A 20,796-nucleotide genomic window follows, 5' to 3' on the forward strand; every position below is an offset into this window, starting at 1 on the left:
CCCGCCCGCCGCAGCCGGGCCACCGGGCCGGGCACCCTCGACGGCTTGTGTTTGGTTTGGGTTTTCTTTCCCCCCGATTCCTCCCCGGAGTGACTCTACCCCGGGGTTAAAAGACGTGGCGCAAGGGGAGCCGCCGGCGGGCAGCCCCCGCCCCGCGCTGCAGCGCTGCCCGTCCCGGGGAGGCGCCGCGCCGCTGCCTTGGCTCGGCGCCGCGGCGGGGTCCCGCCTGCCCGGGGCGCGGCGCTGGGCTTTCCGAGCCGCCCGCCCGCCGCGCCGCAGCCCCATGTCCGCGCTCCCCGCCGGTGCCGACATCAAGAGGGCTCTGGAGAACAGCCCCGAGACCAACATCGAGGATGAGCTGCCCGACGGGCCGCCGCAGCCGCGGCCCAAGAACTACCTGCTCCTCAGCATCCTCGCCTGCTTCTGTCCCGCCTATCCCGTCAACATCGTCGCCTTCGTCTTCGCCGTCATGGTGAGTAGCCCCCCGCCGGGTGCCCAGGCGACCTTCGGCTTGGGGCTGGGTGTTCGGCGGGCGACCTCCGCCTCTCCGCGCCGGCCCGGCCCCAGCCGCCGCGCTCCCGGCCGGGACCCGCAGGAGCAGAGCGGGGCTGGAGCGGCCGCCCGGGTAGCGGGCATCCGCCCGCCGCTTTAACCGCTTGGCCCTGGCGCCTGGGGACAAAGCTAGGCGAGGCGGCGAGCCGGGGAGCATCAGCGGCTCGGTCGGGGTGTCCGCTTGGCTATCCCAGCAGCAGGTATAAAACGTGGAGTGAAAGGCGGTTCAAATCAAGTTTTCAGTATCAGGCTGTATAACGGAGGGAAGTTTATCCCAGTTAACGGGGATTTGTTACATCAACTAACTTGCACGCTGAATTGGACATGGTGTCTCTGTGTGAAAGTGGCAGCTGGGGAGCAGAAATCAGATTTGCAAAGGAACGGATGTGGCTTCTGTTTCAGCTAATCAAATATGATAGAAGTGCCTTTTTTCCAGTACACAGGTTCTTTAGCCCGATACTAACTACTTGCTAGAATAATACAACAACCACGATTGTAGGCTATTGGCAAAAACCCTTATAAAACGGAGTATCGAGTACACTGAGAGAACAGCCTTACTCCTACAAGCCATAATTGACTTGCATAGTCCTTAATACTCCAGCAATCCCATTAACTTCAAAGGGATTGTTAGAATCTTCTTTGAGTTAAAAGTTGCAGAGTCAGATCCAGACTTTTCTAATAGGATACATGATCAGTGTAATCAGTAATACTGCAATGTATTTCTGTTGTTTAGGAGCTGAAAAGTGTTTAAAACATGTTGTGTATTTTCATCCTTTTCTCTGACAGCCAGGCTGAAAAGGTAAGTAAAAACACAGTTGCTTCTTTTTGCAATTAAGTGTAATTACCTATATCTAAAATATACTAAAGCACACTCTTTTAAAACTAGCAAGCTTGCACAGAAATCACACCTAAATATTGGGATACATGCTTAAGCTTGAAAATTACTTAAAGGAGCTATTGTAAAGCTATCTTCACAACCTTTTTTGTCTAGATGAGTATTAGGTGTCATTTTATTTTTTTCTACGTGTTTATTTTCTTTGTTGTTAACTATGCAATATGCTCTCTTCCTTGATTTGAGAAGATTTGGTTCTGCTGGTACGCAGCATCCTTTCTGTCTGTGGACACTCAGGGTGCTATATAAAGTAATGAGAGCTGATGATCCGGGGCTGTGAGCATCTGTTCATTGTGACAGTGCTTTCACCAAAGCACTGGGGCTGCACAGAAGTTAACTGTCAAGGACAGAATTTGGCCTCTAAAGATTTTTGCACCCCATATGGAGAAATCTCCACCCACACCCTAGTTGAAGTTCACGCAGGCTTTTGGAGTCAGGCTGAAGTAACTGTCACCAGGGGATATGTAGGAACCGGGGTGGGAGAGCGCTTCCTGAATGCTCAACAGTCTGTGCAGGTCTCAGCTGCCCACTCCCTTAGAGGGGGGAAACAAAAACCAAACCACTAATCTCCAGTGTATGTGAGTGCCTTCTGTTTCAGCATCTTTCTTACCTAAAACCTTTCCTTTTCCATGAAAATAACACGTCCAACTTCTTTTCCACAGCCCGATTCCCCTGCCTTTTAGAGCTGCAACCTGTAACTGCTCCATTAACCTCAACTCCAGGTTCTGCATTTTAACCTACGCTGGTTTTATTTCCAGTTCTGCTGGGATCTACATCCCCCCTCTCTTTCTCAGCTTGTTTCCTAGAGTTGCTAAGGGTTAACACTGAGGTACAAGAGTGAGTTAGTTTCTTTTCTTACAGAAGATACCTTTATAGTCTGCAGAGCTTGCCTGAGATCTTGTGTCAGAAGAGATAAAGACCCGTAAAAGTGGAGTTCTTTATAAATTTCTGCTTCCTAGAATGGGCCTGGAAGGAAAAGTCCTGTTGGCTTCTAGAGGGGCATGGTTCAGCACCCTGTTTGCCTGTGTCATGTCCTCCTTAAGTGCTCTCATTTCAGACAATGTTTTCACTCTAAAAGTAGAGTCTGGGCTCTAACACACCTCTGAATTAAATGACAGATTTGTCTTCAGTCTCTTCTGTCTCTTCTGCTGCCCCATTTACAGCTCCAGCACTGATTTTCTCACTTCTTTCTCACCTTTGGGGGCACAAACCTTACCATTCCAGATCTTACTTCCTTGACTGTATTTTTAGAATCAACCTCTCCTAAGTTCTCCGTATTGTGATAATAACCTTTTCTTGTTCCTTACCTCCTTTGTGAAAGAAATCTCTTTCTCGTGACAGGGGTAAGAGGATAGCTAGTAGAATGGATGCTTAATGGCATCAGTATCATTGCCAATATATTGGCATTACAAGAGCAGCCCCCTGAACCTGGTTGCTGGCCGCTTGCAGGTGTGAAGGTTGCTTGGCAGTTTTAGCAAATGGAGCTCTATTTTCCCCAGGGTCCTGGCCAGGACTCCTGGCTGTAGGATTACTGTTCTCCTCCATACTCTTCTGCAGTTCCAGCCAGATGCCGTCAGTTCTCCTGCTTCCTGTTGCTTCCAGCAGCTATATCGTGTTGCTGTATGCTCAGTTGGCTCACTCAACCCCAGAAGTGCCTCACTCAGACTTTCCTTATTCTTTCTCACATAGGTGAGACCACAGGCGTCAGGGCAGGAGTGTGGGGTGCAGGTACCAAGTCAGGAGGCTCACGCGACAGAAGAGACTTCCCTGGTGCGAGGCTGTGGCTGGGCAGCGTGTCGCTGAGCTCTTTTGGCTCCTTATCTGCAGTCCCGTCTTCTCCCCTGTTGTGAACCCAGAGAGCAGTGAGCTGGCAGCGGTATCTGAGAACTGGCTCAGGTGGGCTGGCTGTGTCCGACTCATGGAATCGGAGCTAGAGGGAGGCTGTGGGACAACTCTGAAAAATGAATCATTTAGGTATTTCTAATACCAGCACTGAGGTCTGATAGTTGAACAAACTATTTTATTTTTAAACTTTTTTTTTTTATTTATTGGCCTTTCTCAGTACAGCACCTTCAGTTGTCTTTATTTCAAAGACCTGTGTGTCAGACTAGTTTATCTAATTCCAAAGGGCCTTGGATTTGTAACCATTTCAAAACAGTCTCTCAAAAGCTATTTCTCCGTGGTTGTTTGCTCCTAACTCCCTCTTTCTGTTGACACATTTCTGTTTAATCATTTGCATGTTTCAAACAACATACGTGGTCAAGCCGTGACAGTCTTGGCTCGTCTCCCTCTGATAGTAGCAAGTTCTTTGACTGCATTTGTTACCCTTGGCTTCGGATGCCTTGTCTGTGTATTAGTTTCCCTAAGCAGAGACAACGAGCAAGGAGGAGGTAGAAGTCATGGGACAGCAAAGGATGGAACTTGCTTTCTGAGGGAGTCACCTCTTCTAATTGGGATCCTAACGAGCCACGTACAGGGTGATGGCTTTGGTCAGGTCAGTGACTAGCATAGTGACTGGTGTTCCTGTACAGCTCTACTTCTTGTTAGTTGGGAAGTTTATTATTTATATAGCTTTTTTTTTTTTTTTTTAAGTAGCTCGTGGGTACCTGGACACCTAATACCATATGGGACAGCCTGTACCCACTTCAGGAGTATTAAACAACAAGGCTCAGCAGCTGTTCTTAAGCATTTTTGCATGGCCCTTATCTTTGCAAACTGGTAAGCTTCTCCTCTGCAACAACACTTTCAACCTGTCCCTGGAGACACAGAAATCCAGCGCTTGTTTGCATGCTGCTCTAAAGCCTGCAGAGCAAACTCCCCTTTTCTTGTGTCCTGCTCATCGCCCGCCTGTTTCATTTGCCAAAAAGCAGAGATCAAGGCTGGTTCTGAATTGCTCCCCGAGTCCCCTCTCTTGTTTCTCCTTCCCTGTAAGTTGCTCACAGTGAGGAGTCATCCTGAGCCAGCATGAACTGGAGTGTCTCATTTCCAGGCACAGCCAAATAAGGTTCGTTACAGCCTGGCTCATGGAAAGCGTAGAAGATGTTGATCAGAGAATCTCGGTCTGGTCTGCCCAGATCTGTAAGAGATGTAGAGGAGGATTTCTGAAGTAATTCAGTATTCTTTCTGCTTTTGCCATAAAAGGTGCTCTGGGAATGTGGAACAGAAAATGCACATTAAAAGGGATTGATAGTTTGTAGCTAATTTGGCAAATTTCTGTTCATACGAGGTTAAGTTGCTTCATTGTTGAACTGGGAATATCTTTTATAAATAGATGTGTGTGAACCCGGTGAAGTCACCGAGATTGCTCAAGTAAATAAGCAGCTGCAGAACTGTGGCTTTAATTTAGTTTATGACTTCATAGTGAGCGAGGTAGCAGAAACCTGAGAGATCATATGGTATTCGGTTGAAAATGGCTGAAATTTGTTTTAAAAGTTGGACAGACCATATGTCGCACACAGGCGCTGTATTCTATATATATTGCCTGGCCCTTGGAAATAAGCAGATGTAACGTTTAAGGCGTTAACAGTTAACGTTGTCTGTGTCTAAGGTTGAAAACTGGAAGCTTGATCCAAGGGCCATTTGAAGCAGACGGAAGTAAATTAATTTCAAAGAGCCTTGTATCAGACCCCAACGACTCCCCCAAACCTTTTATTTTTTTTCTTGAATGCTAAGTTATGCCATTTAATTTAAACCTTTTAATAAAGAAACTTTTGTCTTCTTCCTGTCTCTCCTAAATCCTCTTCCTTATCATTAATGCTGTTCTCCTCCTCTTCATCGTGGATTTGTATTAAAATGACATTATTTATGAAAGTGCACAGGGTGAATTATTTATGCGGTACCTGCGGAAATCACATGGACTTTTTCCAGACTTCCTAAATACATTAGTAAAATTGCACAGACCTGCAAGCTGCTGCTGCCGTGTCTTGCTTACAACTCTGTCTCAGTCTGGAGACCACGTGTATTGGGGAACTGAGTTAGAGGGTTTGCAGAACCACTCTCCAGATGTCATGGAGACCGAGTCCTTTGAACAAAGTCAGGGCTGGGGCGTCAGTGATGCTTCTCCATGTTCCTCGCTGTAGCCACAGTCACATTCACGGTTGCTGACAGAGGCAGGAGGAGAAGTCAGCCTGCTCAAGATCAAGCCAAGCTATGTTTCTCCTGATACTCCTTTTATTGAACTTCCCAAGTATATTTTCAGAAAACTTAAGAAAGCTCTTCTCCTGTAGACAGGACTGCTGAAAACAGTGGAGTAACTTAGGTGAGAGGAACTGTGCCAGCCACCCTTTGTAACAGGAGGCCGCACTGGTGGAGAAGCAGAGGTGCCATCATCCTATTTGACTATGTGTTTGTGTCCGTCTCTCATTTCCATCTCTTCCCTCTTTCTCCCCTACATCCTTAAGTCCACTAGCCAACCTCAATGAAATTTGACAGCAGAGCAGAGGTATTAGTGATATTCTTTCGGGAAATAAAATAGAGAAATCTTTAGGCATGTAGGCTTCCAGGAAGAGAAGAAATGTATCGATGCTCTCTTTAAGGGCAAGAGTGCATCAGCAGCTCAGCCTTTCTTACATACCAGAGAATAAGTACTTGCACTTATCTTCGAGATGCAATTCTAGGAATATAGGCTTCATTGCTTTGGGACTGCCTTGGCACGAGTGATCTTACTGCAGTGCTAACACCAAGGATGCATCTAGCCCATTAACTTCTGTGTGCTCACTAATCGACAGAACGCACACAGATAATGTCCCTAATCATTTTTCTGCTTGGCAAAAAAAAAGCTCTACAGCAATGCTTGGTATCCTCTGAAGTTCATTCCTTTCCTGCTCCCCGCAGTCGCAGGACTTCACTCTGTTGAAATAGCTGCTGTTCTGTCTTTGCTACAAAAAGCGATTCGTAACTAAAGTGCTATTGTAATAGCACTTGCTGATACCTCATGCAGTCATTTTCTAAAGACAACCTGAATTATTTAGTCCACAGAACAGTTCATTTGACCAGGTCCCCATACTTCTCCCCCCACACCTCCCATTTCTGGGATGCTTCCTGGAATACTTAGGAGATACTGAAGAACAGGTTATGACTGATCCGATTCCCTGAGGAAGTATGCTGAGATAGTTCAATAGTGCAATCTGGTAAAGAAATCTGGACTCAGTGTCATGGTTTATGAACTCAAACTCTCCTGATCTTACAAAATACTTTTTAGTAATAATACTCATTTTAAAAAAAGACAGACTTTGATAGCATCCTATTCTTGGGAAAATGTTACTACAAACGGCGTTAGACTTGTGTACTAGAGTACTTTAGTGTCCTTCACTGAATCTTTTCTTTTAAAAATATGGCCCGGTTAAAACAAAAATTAATTCAGAAAATCCTCCAATCTGTCTCACAAAAGACTGGAAGATCAGAGTGGTTCTATCACACCTTGCAATCTCTGCATGTAATGAATATAAAGTATCTGCTACATCATGGGTGGATAGAAATAAACTCAAGTCTGTTGAGATAATATCCGTATGTCTGATGCGTACCTCAGGATGTATAGGATGATAATTAGCAGTGTGTTCCAAAAATGCAAAGGGACAGAATTTCTAGCCCATGACGATGGCACTCAGCTGTTTTATTCATATGATCTATATTTCTTTGTTTTGTTTTGTTTTTTACCACCACCAGCAAACTACCTATTAATTCTTCAAACTTTGTTTTGAAAAGTAAAACATTGGAAAAACAAGAAACTAGTAAGCTTTTTTTTAAGAAGTTTTCCTGAGGCTTTTTGTACAAATGTAGCCGATTTATGCTCCTTTTCATGCTTATGGTCCTATAAAGTGCAAGGGTTTATTTCACTGCTGGTGAAGGGGCTAACTAACAGTTCACATGTACTACAAAAATATTTCCAGAGATAAAAGCCACCGATGTGTGGATCATGCAAGTGGGTGGATTAGAGTTGATTTGACAGCTCTTATGCTGGTGTGTACAAGAAAACTCATCATATGAATATAGCCTCACCACTGAAAATAAAAGAACTGTAGTTGCAATGAAAGGTACTGAAAATGAGTGGAACAGAAAACGGGGCTCCCTGCTCACCTTGGGCTGTCGGCAGGGGATGTTTATTTTTACAAAGCAAATCACCATTTTCTGAAGTCCTTCCTACAGTACCAATGTGTGCAGAGCTTAATGTTAGTTCAAAGCGGTCACAGTGGTTTGTGTACAGATTTCTGTTTAAAAAAAGTCACAAACTCTCTGTTTCTCTTCTACAGGCTTTAAACAGTTATAATCAAGGAGATATAGAAGGGTCAAAAAGACTGGGTCGCAATGCACTCTGGGTTGCTGTTGCATCAATTATCATTGGCCTTGTCATCATTGGCATCTATTGCGTGGTTCATTTCACAACGGTAAGTAAAACGCGGCTGGTTCCAACGCAAGCAGTTCTCTGTGCACAGGCTTCAGAATAAGAAACTAAAGATTGTCAGAACTATCTACTAATGTTAAGACTTAGGGATGCATGCATGTTTTCCAAAAGAGCAATTTTTACTTATTTTGCAATTTAGAAAATTCTGTTGTCTGTAGTTAAATGCAAACGACTGTGTCTTAGCAGCAGTGGATTTTCTAGGAACTCTTGCAGCTCCCATAGGTTTTTCCAATTTAGGCCAGTTGCTTTTTGTTTTTTCTGCCCCTCAGTTTCACCAGCTGCTAGGCCAAGTGCATAGAGATCCTTGGATTTCTGGTAATAGAGTCTCCAGGTGATAATTTTCAGTCTCATAATCAGTCCAATATATCTTTTAACTTTGTAAGGAAAAGACAACAGTCAATTACTATTTTACTATTTGATATTAAGGTGACCAAAAGCGACCACAAATGTAACTTTGACATGGCTTGCTGTGGGAAAAGGTCGTTCGCTCTCAGTGCTGTGTAACTGACCTGCCTTCGTGCACCTGGCACAGCGAAGGAGCTTGACAAATGAATTTCTGTAGACACAGTGGTTACCAAGATGGATTATAAGCTTATTTGGAAAAGAGGACAGCAGCAATTAGGGTATTGATATCCTTTCTTAAGGTTGTAGGAATGTGCACTTCCTATTAAAATAACCAATTTAAATCAATTTATTATTGGCTGGTTTGGTTGGAGAGCCTTTCACTGTAGAAGCTCATGTATAAACTATAAACAGAGATCACCTCATCCACCACTGAAATGCAGACATCTCTGGGGAGCGGGATGGAGTAGCTGGTTGAACAGGTACAACATTTTCAGACAAAGCTGAAGTACATCATATTGAACTGCAGGGAAGTCAGTGGAGATATGGTCCTCTTCTGTAGGGTATTAGTTGATGATGCCGCAGAATCAGAAGCTTACTGTATATTCATTAATTTCCCATGCATTTTGCAAGCATGAATCTCTCTTTGGTTCAGCTTGTGTTCAGTTTGTTCAGCCCTCACAGATTTAAAACCAAGTCACTTCAGGCTGGGTGTGCCAAGTTTTGTAATTGACAGCAGCAGTAAATTCCTCTGTTCGCTTCTACTACCTTACTCATCATTTCTCAGACAAGGATAGCAGCTCAATAATTTTTAAGTAAGAGGAGAGAGGGGCCCTGAAGCATTCATATTAACCAGGGTACACTACCTAGATTTAGTTGTAGTCAACATTTCACTTCTGCTGCAGTAGGACCCCGTGTGCTGAATGTGTGAATGCTGCTTTGTGCCCGCTGCCAGACACTAGTGGTAGTTAGCCCTTTACATCTAGCTGCTATTTGTAAGCACCTCTCTCTTACCCTCAAGGAAGTAAGCAGCAGTAAATCAGTATAATACGACTTCATGTTTTTTCCCCAAGTTTTGTCTATTGATGATTTTTTAAATTGGTTTTGAGTAGGTTTTTTTTTTTTTTTTTTAAGAGAAAAATCTCTGTGTTAGATGGAAGCATTGCCAGGTGCCTAGGAACCCTCAGCACTCTGCTGGGATATTAATTTCTGTATTTACTGAACAGTTTCCGTGGAGTCTCTTGGCGAAATGATACCTTGAGTTTTGTGAGGACTCAAGGTTTCCTGCATTCACCCTGCTCTCTGGCTTTGCAGTCTCTGCTACTCCCCTCCTCCCTCTCACCTATCACCTTCCAAAGAGCCCTTGCTTCTAAAAAAGTATTTGATGGGAGCAACAATCTCTATTCTTCTGATGTGAAAGTGAGTCAACAGGAGCACCCAACTGGCCTTTCCACCCTCCATGCTTACCTGAGTCCCCTTTGTTGCCTTACTCTTGGACATTTATATTTTATGCTAAATTGTCTTTGAGTTCGATATGCCACTGCTGTGGATGACGTTGCATGCTCCACGTGGTTATCTCACGTCTATTTGTACCTTGGTCATGGCTATTTACTAACAGCCACTTTGTACTCTGCTAATGTGAAGTGAGTGTAAATTACTTCTACACTAATGTATATGCTTCAGTATTAGTAAGGTAGTACAAAATAGCCTTAATAGAACAATATGACAGTCAGCCCTGTAACTGATTTATTTGATTACCATTAGGCACAAATTTGATGTTTCCATGACATACACATGCATTTTTCCTGCAAGTTAACTTAGACTTCAGCAATATGTATGAAAAGCTTGACCCTTCCCGGATTCATTACTGTGTGTTTTATCCACATGAAATTCATCAGCTACCATGTTACCCAGTTGCTCCTGCTGACATTCCTCGTGACTTCTTTTGGTCTTCAAAGGATAACAAGTCTCATTACAAATTACCATTGGGCTTACCACCTTGTACTCTCCTTCTGTATTCTTATGTATCTCTCCCTAGAGCTTGTTATTTACCTACCATCCCATTTCTAGTCCGTGTTAGGACTTTTTCTGTTCTCCCGTCTGTTCTCTCCTCTCTCCCAGAGGCTGTTACTGGGGTATTCATAAACCCTTTGATAAATTTCACTACCTCATTCTGATTTATACATGGTTCTGCTGACAGTATCAAAGATGCAAGGTGTAATGAGTTTGAGGGCTGGATGAGCCTCAGGAGTTCTTCCACAACTTCCCAGGTCTGCGCTTCTGGAAAGCAACAAACCTGAGACATCCAAGTCAGGTTGGCAGGAGGGGATCTCTATCGGTTGTTACACAACTGTTCCTCTTGATACAGAAACTGGGTTCAGGCTCATTTGGCTCTGAAGTGTCCTTCAAAAAAACGCCTCACCTTCTCCCAGGGGGCTGGCTACACATGTCCTGGAAATGCTGATCTGCAGGCCAAGAAGGAACCTTCCTTCTCCTGCCAGAAGTCACAAGCTTCAGGCCTTCCCCATCATGGAAGTCTCCATTCAGTTCTTGTTCAAGTGCAGTCCTTAGTTGTTCATCCTTTGCTTTGTGGAGCTTTGGTACTGCCCTTTCCAAAGTCTCTGTGAAGACCCTGTTGGCCTCCTGTTTGTTCACCCTGATGGTCTGCAGTCTGCTCACCTCCTCCTGAAGGCCTTTTCCCTGGAGACTCAGTGCTGCAGTCAGAGCACAGCTCCCGCCAACGTCCCAGCCCCCAAGACAGGCAGCAGGCGCTCCCTGCGGCTGCAGCCCGGGCAGCTACACCCTCCTTCCGAAGCTCCATCTGGGTCAAGGCATCCGATATGCCAGGCAGTTGCTCCAGCAGTTTTGGGGACGGTGCCCTGGGGCTTATCACCACCACTGTTGCACAGTCCCAAGCAGTCCCTTGCTGTCTTCAAGAGAGTTTCTGGGTCTCCTTCTGTGCAAACTCACAGCTTAATTGCTAAAAACCTTCTTTGCCGTTCTTGAGCATTTCTCATTGAAACCACTGTGAACTGAACACTCAAATACTTCTCCATCTCTGGACCCAGATTCCTCCAGCATTCACTGGAAAGTAATTTCATCTCTAGGAATGGTATTTCTAGAAGACCAGTTCAATGAGGTCAATGCCTAACTTGCTGAATTTCAGTAGCCTCTCAGTATCAGAACCCACGTGCCCTATTAAAAATTCCAACCAAAGTTATCCATTTGTTCCCACATCTCCACTCCTGGCTTTTCAGTACCCAAACCTACTACGCGTTCCATCTTGCTTAGGAAAGGGCTTAAGTCCTGCGCTTTAGGCAGAGCTGAGGAGGGCTCCCATGGTTCTCCACATGCCTCAGCCAGGAGAAAAACATATAGTCAGGGGTGTTGAGGGTGAAAATGGTCGAAGCTGCAGAGAGAGGAAGTGCAAGAAATTCCTGCTTTGAACAAACAGTGACATTATAGCCCCAGTAATACCCCCAGTAATACTGGTAGACTCGGGGAGAGGAAGACCCTTTCACGTTTCAGAAAAAGGGGGCTCTGAGCCCCAAGCTTCCTTGCACGCCTTCTCTGGTTTATTCCGTTGCAGAGCAACGGTAGCACAGGAATAACAGCAGGCGACACCTACGTCTGCATGGAAGAAACAGCCTTGACTTTTCATTTTGAAGGTTTACTCGGTGCTAAGCCAACTCGAGGCTTCTACTGCTGCCTTGGAGAGCCTCATTTTTCTTTAACGCTGACATGCTATCTTTAGCAAACATACATTAAGATATATAGTGAGATATATATATATATACACACACACACACACACACATATATATATATATGGCCTGGAACAGGGCCCACCCAACCCTTGGGAACTGCCTACCTTCTGCAGTCATGACCCTGAATGTAGACAAGGGGAAGCCGTCAGTTGCGTCACTGGGGTTAACAGCCTAGCAATAAAACTTGTCTGTCTGGATCAACGTAAACTGGTGTTTTCCTCGTTATGCTGAGGAATCGCTGAGTGTTAAGCTGCGGTGTGTGCTGAATCAGGGCTGTCCCTCGTGCCACACTAGGCCAAATTTATTCTTACTTCATTCTGTAACTTTTACCCTCTCCTGTCAGCTTCTCCCGCGCTCCTACTTTGCGAGTCCTGAATGCTGAATTACACTTGCACTGCTTGCTCAGATGTAACTTAAACTGGTATTTGTGTCACCGCTGAGGCTAGCCCTGCATATGTGCCCATCGGCACGTTGGCCATCAAGGACTGCAGTGAGGAAAGGGACATGTTTGTCTTCCATAAGGAGACATCACTAAGAACTGAAACAGCGCAGAGCTGTCTGCCATAGCCTGCGTGTGGCCTCAATCTGCTGTAATGATATAATAAAGATACCCCATGACAGGTGATGCTGAGCTGTGAACCGCATCCTGAATCCTGCCTCTAGTTCTGATGTCCTTGTCTTGAGAGGTGTGGTATGCACACACACAAACAAAAAACAAAACAAAACAGAAAAGGGCTGCAAGGTAGGAAAAAACCTTTATATGTGGACGGACAAAATAGACACAATCTCTTTGGCTTGGGAAAGACAGACTTAGGAGTTGGTAGGTAAAGGCAGTGAAATAAAGACTGATTATTTGTGGTCTGTTATGAATGAGATGAAGGACTGTCAGAGGAAAGCAGCTTTAAACAAGAAGGAGGTACTTTTCCATGTGATATACAATGCAGCTGTGGGACTTACTCCTTCTAGTTGCTGTGGATACAAAAAATACAAATGATTAAAACAGTAATGAGTGAAGTTACAAAAATAGCTTAAATGCAAAGATGCAGATATAATCTCGGGCTCAGAAAGTTTCTAAGCTGCAGATTGCCAGAGCTGCAAGGCAGTAAAGGGAGAAATATCACCCTGGACATAGCCTTTTCTTGTACCGTCCCATTAGCCATTTGTAACATGTCACTGTCAGAGATGGGACGCTGCAAAGATGGCTCTTTGCTCCAACCCAGTACCACTATCTTGTACTCCTTCATGAAGCCCATTAGTAGCCTTTCCACTGACTTGGATGGATTTGGAGTCAGCCCTCCCATCTCTTCCTAGAGTATTTTGATCAGCAAAAGCTAATAATTTTGTCAGTGGACAAGGGCTCTCCAGTAGTTCACGATCTGTGTTTTCAGAGCAGTCTCCAAATTTTTGGAGCAGATTCCAAATTCTGTTTTGTTTTGCTTTTTGATAACACAAGACGCTTGGTGTCTTTGGATTTCATCTGAGTCCCACTGGCAGGATTTAAGGAAACATAATCCTGGCCTGGAACCTCCTTACTTAAGTGAAGGAGACCCCAGGTATCCCAAACCCTTTTTGTAACTGGATCTCAATATGTCATATTGTACTTCATGCTACCGTGGGAATTGTGCATTCTTATTCCATTGGTGGGTTTGCCGCGTAGCCTGTTAGTAGTCTGAAACAATATGCAGCTTCTTGCAGCACGTACTAGACTGACTGTAGTGTCTGAGTGGCATTTGACAATGCTGGTCAGGGCAGAACTAGAGCTCACGGGAGTTTTGCTTCCCAATTGAGCCACCGAGCATATCGTATAAAGCCCAGGTCTGTTGTGCACCTCTCTGGTGGTTCTCTGCAGTCTAGGCGAGTAGGAGTGGTCAAGTAGAAATGTGGAGAACTAGTAAGCGGTGTTAGAGTGCCATAAAAACACAAGCTTTTCTGCAGAGCTCTGAGATAGTGACAGTTTTGGTATGAGGAAGGGGAGCCAAAGTACTGAAGGAAAGGAATGCAAGAAACTCCTGCCAATGGACCAGTGTCCCAGACTTTTTTAATTCACATCCGAAGTTCATTGTCTTTGTTTATCTTGAACCCTGGGCCACAGGCAGAGTAGAATTATCTTCTGGTAATAACTTATGTGAGAAGGGTAGTTGTGTTCGGCGACTTTGGAATTTAATGCAAACCATTATGATATTTTAATGCTTTCGTAGAGGAGCGTGAACTTCTGACCCCTTTCTTAATCTCACTTGATCTAGAACTTCACCCCAAGGAAGCCACAGAAATACCACCTGTCAGCATGGCTTCGAAGGACGACAGAGACAGCCAGGCTGTGCGGAAAGTGCTAGCTTATACTGTTTCATAATCGGTAGGGTCTTAAATCAAGCATATGTGCAGTAATGTAACGTTAGTAATTACTGGTAGAAGGAAAAGGAGTAAGCATTTAGACTGTGTACCAGGGACAGATGTATAGATACATTTTTCTTACTAACTTAGAAATAATTCTTCGGAGGAAAAGGCATGCAAGATTATTTTTAATATCTCTGCTCTCCCCTTCCTGAGGCTCTCAAAAGCCTTTGCAGCCATTTCACTGAGTGAGTGTCTCTCAGAATAAACTGAGGGCCAGTAAGATGGCAGGAATTACACAGCTAGCCTCCAGATCTTTACACTGCCAATGCTGTTCTCTGTGCCTTACCACAGGGAAAAAAAAAGTCAAGGAAGACTACCTGCCTTTCGCTGCAGGGATTGACCTGCCAGTAACTGATAGAGCACAAAGTCTGAAGTTGGGGCATTCCTGTTGTCTTTTACCCGCATTAATTCTTGGTGTCCACCTAGCCAGTGAGCTCATACTGCTGCTTTTCTATCAATAAGGGCGCTGATTATCTCCATGATACCCTACCTCGTTTTTCTGGATTTGTAAAAACGTAAGAGCTTAAAGTCCCCTACCTGACCGTCAAACCTGCGCAGCCAGCTCAGAGGCTGGGTAGCGGGCAGACCCATGTAGATGGACAGAGGCAACGTGATTACATCAGCCTCATTTCCTTAGCAAATCACATAAAAATTCTGGTCCAGTTGTTTCATCTGTGCATGGAGATGTCCCCACAATAGATTCTGCCCATCAGTGTCCTGAGTAGCATCCAAGAGATAATCAACAAAGGAGTTAATGCTGTTTGCAGGATATATGTTTACTACCTCATGTCCTAGATCTCTCTTTAAGGAGCTGCTAAAAGGTAGCTGCTTGATGGAGCAGATAACTCAGACTCCAGCAGAGAGGCCGGCATCCAGGGACAAGCCGGTGAGATCAGTACCTCCATGGGTAATGTCTGAGACCTACACAAGAATTTGAGGCAACTTCTCAGATCTTTCCTCTCCTAACACAGATACACAAGAGAGGTTACCCAGTCCTTTTAAAACGTCTGCCGTGTGTTGCTGTTGTATTTACCAAGTTGTCTAGTGCTGAAAGTATTGTTCTTGCCTGTTTTATGTACCACTTCAAGGAAGCAGAGATGCTGTTGACCTCATGAAACTTTGTCAAATAAGAGCCCATTTCCTGGCAATGAAAGATCCTAACTTGCATTGATTCAGGTAACCCAGTTTAAAAATTCAGTTCAGATTGACAGATGACTGGTGCCATTAGAAACTTAGCTCTTTGATTCAAAACTGTATTGAACCACTAATCTAGAGGGATGTTTGTTAAGAGAACAAGTGCCACTAATGTGACATAATGTATCCATTAGATCTGTAGAATTAATAATTTAAACTCACAAGGCAAACTCTCTGTCTTTTCCTCCTTTAAAAATACATATTTCTGTGTCCTTGCAGCATGCTATCTGAAGTCCAGGACTGCACTTGGAGGATATCATCGCGTAAATCTTGGGAGGGGAAAAAGAAGAAGAGGAGGAAGCCCTTCATTCCAGACTGTTCGATTTGACCCTACAAGTCTGCAGAGGCATGTTGCTGGTGGATGAACTGATAGTCCAGTTAGTTAATCAGCATGGCGTGACCAGGTTTTCAAAATTATTTATTTATAAGGAATCTAGTATAAAGCAGCATTTTCTCTTTTACCCTAATGTATAATGAGATCTTGCCCTAACAACTCCCTTTTCTTTCTTATTTATATGGAATGTATGCTGGATCCGTGATGTTCCCTGGCTGACCCTAGCCAGAAAAAGCCAACATAGCTAGACTGTTTATAGTGCACAATGTAAAATCTGATGCACAGCCCACTGAAGCTACTAGAAGAACTCCTGTTGCCTCCAGTGGGTTTTGGATCAGACCATTAAGGATTCTTTTATTACTTTAAAATAGTCTCAACATAACACAATCGTAACCATGGGTTTGTGATTTTATCCTGCTATGTGATTTTATAATACTGTGGGCGTACTCTGACTCAGCGGCTGCTTTCTTCTGTCATCCTCAGCTTTTAGGTCTTTACCTTGGATTTTTAACCACCCGGGACCCATTTCAATCACTTGATTATTAAGAGACACTCTTCTTCCATAGCATCCATATTTTTCTTAATGATTTGTTTTTGTTTTGTTGTCTTTCATTGTTGAACTCCCTTGACTTAGCTCCAGTCCTGCATTAAAGTTGCACTGATCATATTTTCCTCTTTAAAATTCACGTTTGTAAAAAGTTCCTATTTTTTTATCTGACAAAAGATCTTCTTTTTAAATAGATGTTCTTCTTCATCCCTTTGTTCCTCTAGCAAGTCACATAGTTTCATTGCGTTCTGCTTTGTTCATGTCTTTTTTTTTTTTTTTTTTGTTTAGTTCATCCTCTCATCTTGCTATGAATAGTCTATATATCAGTGCAGTTAGAGGTGGACAGACTTTTCCCTTACGTAGTTACATACACTCTTGCTGATCCTAAGATATTATTCAGTGAGCAGCCTTAGGCTACAGAATGGATGGCCTCTAAATATCTGCAGTTTCTTGATACCTTATGAAAATTTAGCATGGGACAGCTGTTTTCTATTAGCTGAAAACTGTTTGAAAGAATGTATTTGTTTTGTCACACAAATATTCCACGTTAAAAGGAGTAAGCTCTGGTGAGCATTAAGACAGATTAAGATCTTCAGTGGTTGTTGCTCCATTTGCTTTAATTGTTACTACATCTTCAAGCAAGCTATGCCAACTCACACTTACTCTCCTTGCACTAACATAAATCTGGACCAACTACCCAGAAATGCATGGGAGTTTTGCAGGTGCAAGTGAGAGAAGAATCATGCCTGGCAGGAGTACAACTACCTATTAAAAACAATAATATTCTCCCAGAAACCTTTACCTGTTCAAGTATATGCCTGGAAGTAGCATGTATTTTCTGTGCCTTGATATTATACTTTAAATGTGCTTTTTCGCTTTTCTTTCTGCCGAACTCTGTTTTTCATTGAAGTCAGTGATGCATCACCTATCCTTAATTACTCCAGTATAAAACTTCACAAACACTGGTGAAATCAGCTGATTTCTTCAGCATTTACACTGATGGAATTTGTCCACGTGGGAATCTTGCCACTGATTTTGATGATCCCAAGAACTGGCTCTTCTGTGAACTCCTCTGGTTTTTGAATACTATTTCAATGGTCTGATATGTCTTGTAGGACTGCTAGTAGCTTGCCTTATTATCAGCTATGATAGAACTGTCGTTGAGAAGTGGAATAAAATTACTTTTAATTCATGTCCAGTCTGGTATGTGGGAAGTGTCTTTCCTAAGTTTCGTTGCCTCTTCTATTTTAAAGAGTAATATCCCTTTTTCCAGCCCCTTGGACAGTTTCAGAACAAAGTGAATCAAAGCAAAAGCAGGATTTCTGGCCTACGTGATACTATACAACCAGTCTGTACTATAGCTAGTACATTCAGGAGTTGCTAGAGATCAGTTAATGCTCAAAATATCAGCACGGCAGGCTCTTTGCTTCATTTTCAAAACAGCATCCAGAAAGAGTGTTGAGGCCTTTTCAGGATGGTCCCTCGGTGGTCTCTTCGGGCCTTTCCTACCATGAGGGGAAGGCGGTCAAATGAGGTCGCCAAAGGAGGTAACAGAGGTCAGATTTCCACCACCTTGAATTGCTGGCATCAAAGTAAGCACCGCTGTATTGCTGTAGTAATAGTTTTCTACGTCAGCGTACTAAAAATCAAAGTGTGTACAAAAAGCTTCATCCTTCTGCAAAATATGAAACTCCAGTACTGTAAACTAAAGCACAGCTAGTGGTGTGAGAGGGGAGAAAGATTTCCACAGTTATTTGGGCCCTAGAGGATAGGGATAGGCAACTTGAAGTATTTCTTGAAAGTGCCTAACAAGGATCAATAGGAGCTAGGCACCTGACTTGTTCAGATGCTTTTGAAAACCATACTGGAAATCGGACTTGTATCTTGATGCTCATAAATATCTTTGAAGCCTCACTCTTAATATAATTGAGAATTGAGCCATTGCGTCTTCAGTGCTTCTGAAGATAAATGTTGCTACCTTACAGTGCTATTGATTGGTATAAAAATAAAGGCTTTATATTAAACCACTTAATGTGACAGAGAGGGGAAAATGCAGCAATTCCTCTAACATCCTTTAGTGCTTCTATGTCATAGGAAATCTTATTTTTGATTTACTAATGTACTGGTATCAGTTCTCTTCATTTATTTATGCATACATTAATTTTCAACCATGTTTGAGAAATGCAGTCAAACACGGCCTGTGCTGGAAATGAATGTGGTCCTTGCACAACCAACTCGTTCTGTTGTAGGTGTGACAGAGCCGTACGAAGTGAGGTATCAAACACAGGGAACCTAAATGGCATTTTACTGCCCAAATCAGCAAGACTCCTGGTGAGAGCAGCGGGTGTGGAAGGCAGAATGCAGTTGTCTGACTGAGGAATTAGTGCCTGCTTTATATTTTGAGGGGCATATAAACAAATTTCATTATCTATGACAGGCTCTGGAAATTACCTGTTCTTCATCGTCATGCATCTAGGTTTGGATTTGGCCCATTATTATTCTGCGTTGCATCTACCATTTTTTGGGGGGGGGGGAAGAGCTGTCATATGTATGTGGTGAATGATGTTTTTTCATTAAATGGGGGGGAAGGGGAGCAGTAAAACGTATTTCAACTAAGTGTCTGTGTCCTGGGCAGGTGAACAGAGTCTCCCTTCCACAAAGCTGCTCCAGGCTTCTGTTTTTTGATGCTGTCTTCTTGCGTGCTGAAGGCACCAACTGATGCCTGAAGTCCAGCTCCCTTTTCCTTCCTGCATGTATTACAGGCAGAGACAGATGGAAACTTGAAATTGCTGGCCTCAGCTCCTGGATCATGTTAGCATCTTTCGCTTCTTACAGGGCAGCTGCATTCTGCAAAACAGCAGTGTGCACGTATCTTGATATGTAACCCTAGAAGAGGGCTTCTAAATATAAGAGGCGTTTCTTTGCTGCCGTATGAAGGGGGTCAGCCAGACACTTAAACAAAATGCGGTGTATGTTTCATCAGATTGCACAGCAGAAAAAAAAAAAACATCAAGGGGATAATATGAAATTAAATTCTTAGGGTGCCTCCCTGCAGGCACACCCAGGAGTTTACAGCTTGTGACTTGAAGATCAACACTGGCTCTTCAATTTATGTGGTTGTAACCACAATCCGTGAACAGTGTGGCTCGAGGCTCCAGAAGCTATTGCTTTTGTACCTGTATTTTTGGATATGTGCTCGCAGCGTGAACTGTGTTGTGCCTCTCAGCCTGGCGATAGGTTGTATCTGATTGCTCTCACGGTGTCCATCGCTCTCGGAATCAGTCCAGATGCATCTGCTGGAACAGGGTGCAGGCATCTCTCTCTAGGCTCATTTCCTTATCTGGACCCTAACTTTGTCTACCAGTTATTTAAGATGGATTTTGTTAATGATTTGCATCAGTAGTAGAGAAACTGGGTCATCTTCCCAGTTAGTTTTGACTTCGTGTGCATTGTGTGTGCACACGTGCACGAGAGGATGCATTGGAAGGACTGGATTCCCCAAGGCAAGTAAGACTGAAATACAAAGAAAGTCACTGGATTGATTTGGGGCCAAGCTGGTAAGCCGCATCCTGGTTACCTGACAGCTGTTCAGGAGCCTTTATAGAATATGTTGTTTCATGGAGGGAAGAGTCCATATCGCTAAACCTTCGCTCCTGACAATGGAGTAAACTAAGAGGAAGCTGAGTAGATGTGGAACCTACCCTGACTTTGGAGGAGTTACCTCCAGGCGAAGTCAGAGACGTCAGAAGGCCCGTGCCGGGTGGTCTGCGTGGCTGCTGCCTAACCCGCAGCCCTTCTGAGACTGAGCCCGTGGTCTTTCACGGGCAGTGCCTTCAGGCTGAAACACTACTTGAACAGTGGTTTCCTCTTACTATCCTCCCATCTCCAACCTCATTTTTAATTAGTAGGTCTCTGAAGGTGTGCAGCATTATATTGGAGTAGCGGAGTCGAGAAGCGATGCAGTGGTCTATGAGTGATTTTTACGTGTGCTCACAATTTTCCGTTTCCCAAGCACAACGGCATGTTCTGCACGCACAGCGACGGCATGTGTCCCTGAAATGTGAGTGAGCCTTCAAGGAGGCTGCCCAGCTTCCTCTGCATCACTCCCTGGCAGCCTGGCAAAATGGGCTAAATTCAGAAGTGACCTAAAAGGAGGAGGGGGTTTGGAAACAGATCACTCAGCCAGCGTAAAGATGGAGGAACAAACCTGGGAGCCTAAGGTAGAAAAGAAGGTTATAGTAAGAAATTTAACCGCAAGGTTTCTGCAGTTAAATTTATCCTGTCTTGAACTCTAGGATAAGTTCTGCTGCTACCACCTAACTCACTCTCCATGGCACAGAAGCTACAAGAAGCACTTGCTCATGTGTCCTTTGTA

The 20,796-nt window shown here is 44.0% G+C and overlaps 1 protein-coding gene across 1 annotated transcript; it reads left to right on the forward strand.

Annotated features, from left to right (window-relative positions):
- Nucleotides 1-283: 283 nt before the first annotated feature.
- On the forward strand, nt 284-15,829 carry TMEM233 (transmembrane protein 233; the record flags this gene model as incomplete). The annotated part of the gene is made up of 3 exons (XM_082324966.1): nt 284-472; nt 7,693-7,827; nt 15,760-15,829. The coding sequence occupies 3 exons, from the start codon at nt 284-286 to the stop codon at nt 15,769-15,771; spliced, it is 336 nt and encodes a 111-aa protein (XP_082181092.1). The 3' UTR covers nt 15,772-15,829.
- Between the last annotated feature and the right edge of the window lie 4,967 nt (nt 15,830-20,796).

Source organism: Platalea leucorodia, assembly GCF_965183815.1.
Source record: "Platalea leucorodia genome assembly, chromosome: 12".
Classification (NCBI taxonomy): Eukaryota; Metazoa; Chordata; class Aves; order Pelecaniformes; family Threskiornithidae; genus Platalea; species Platalea leucorodia.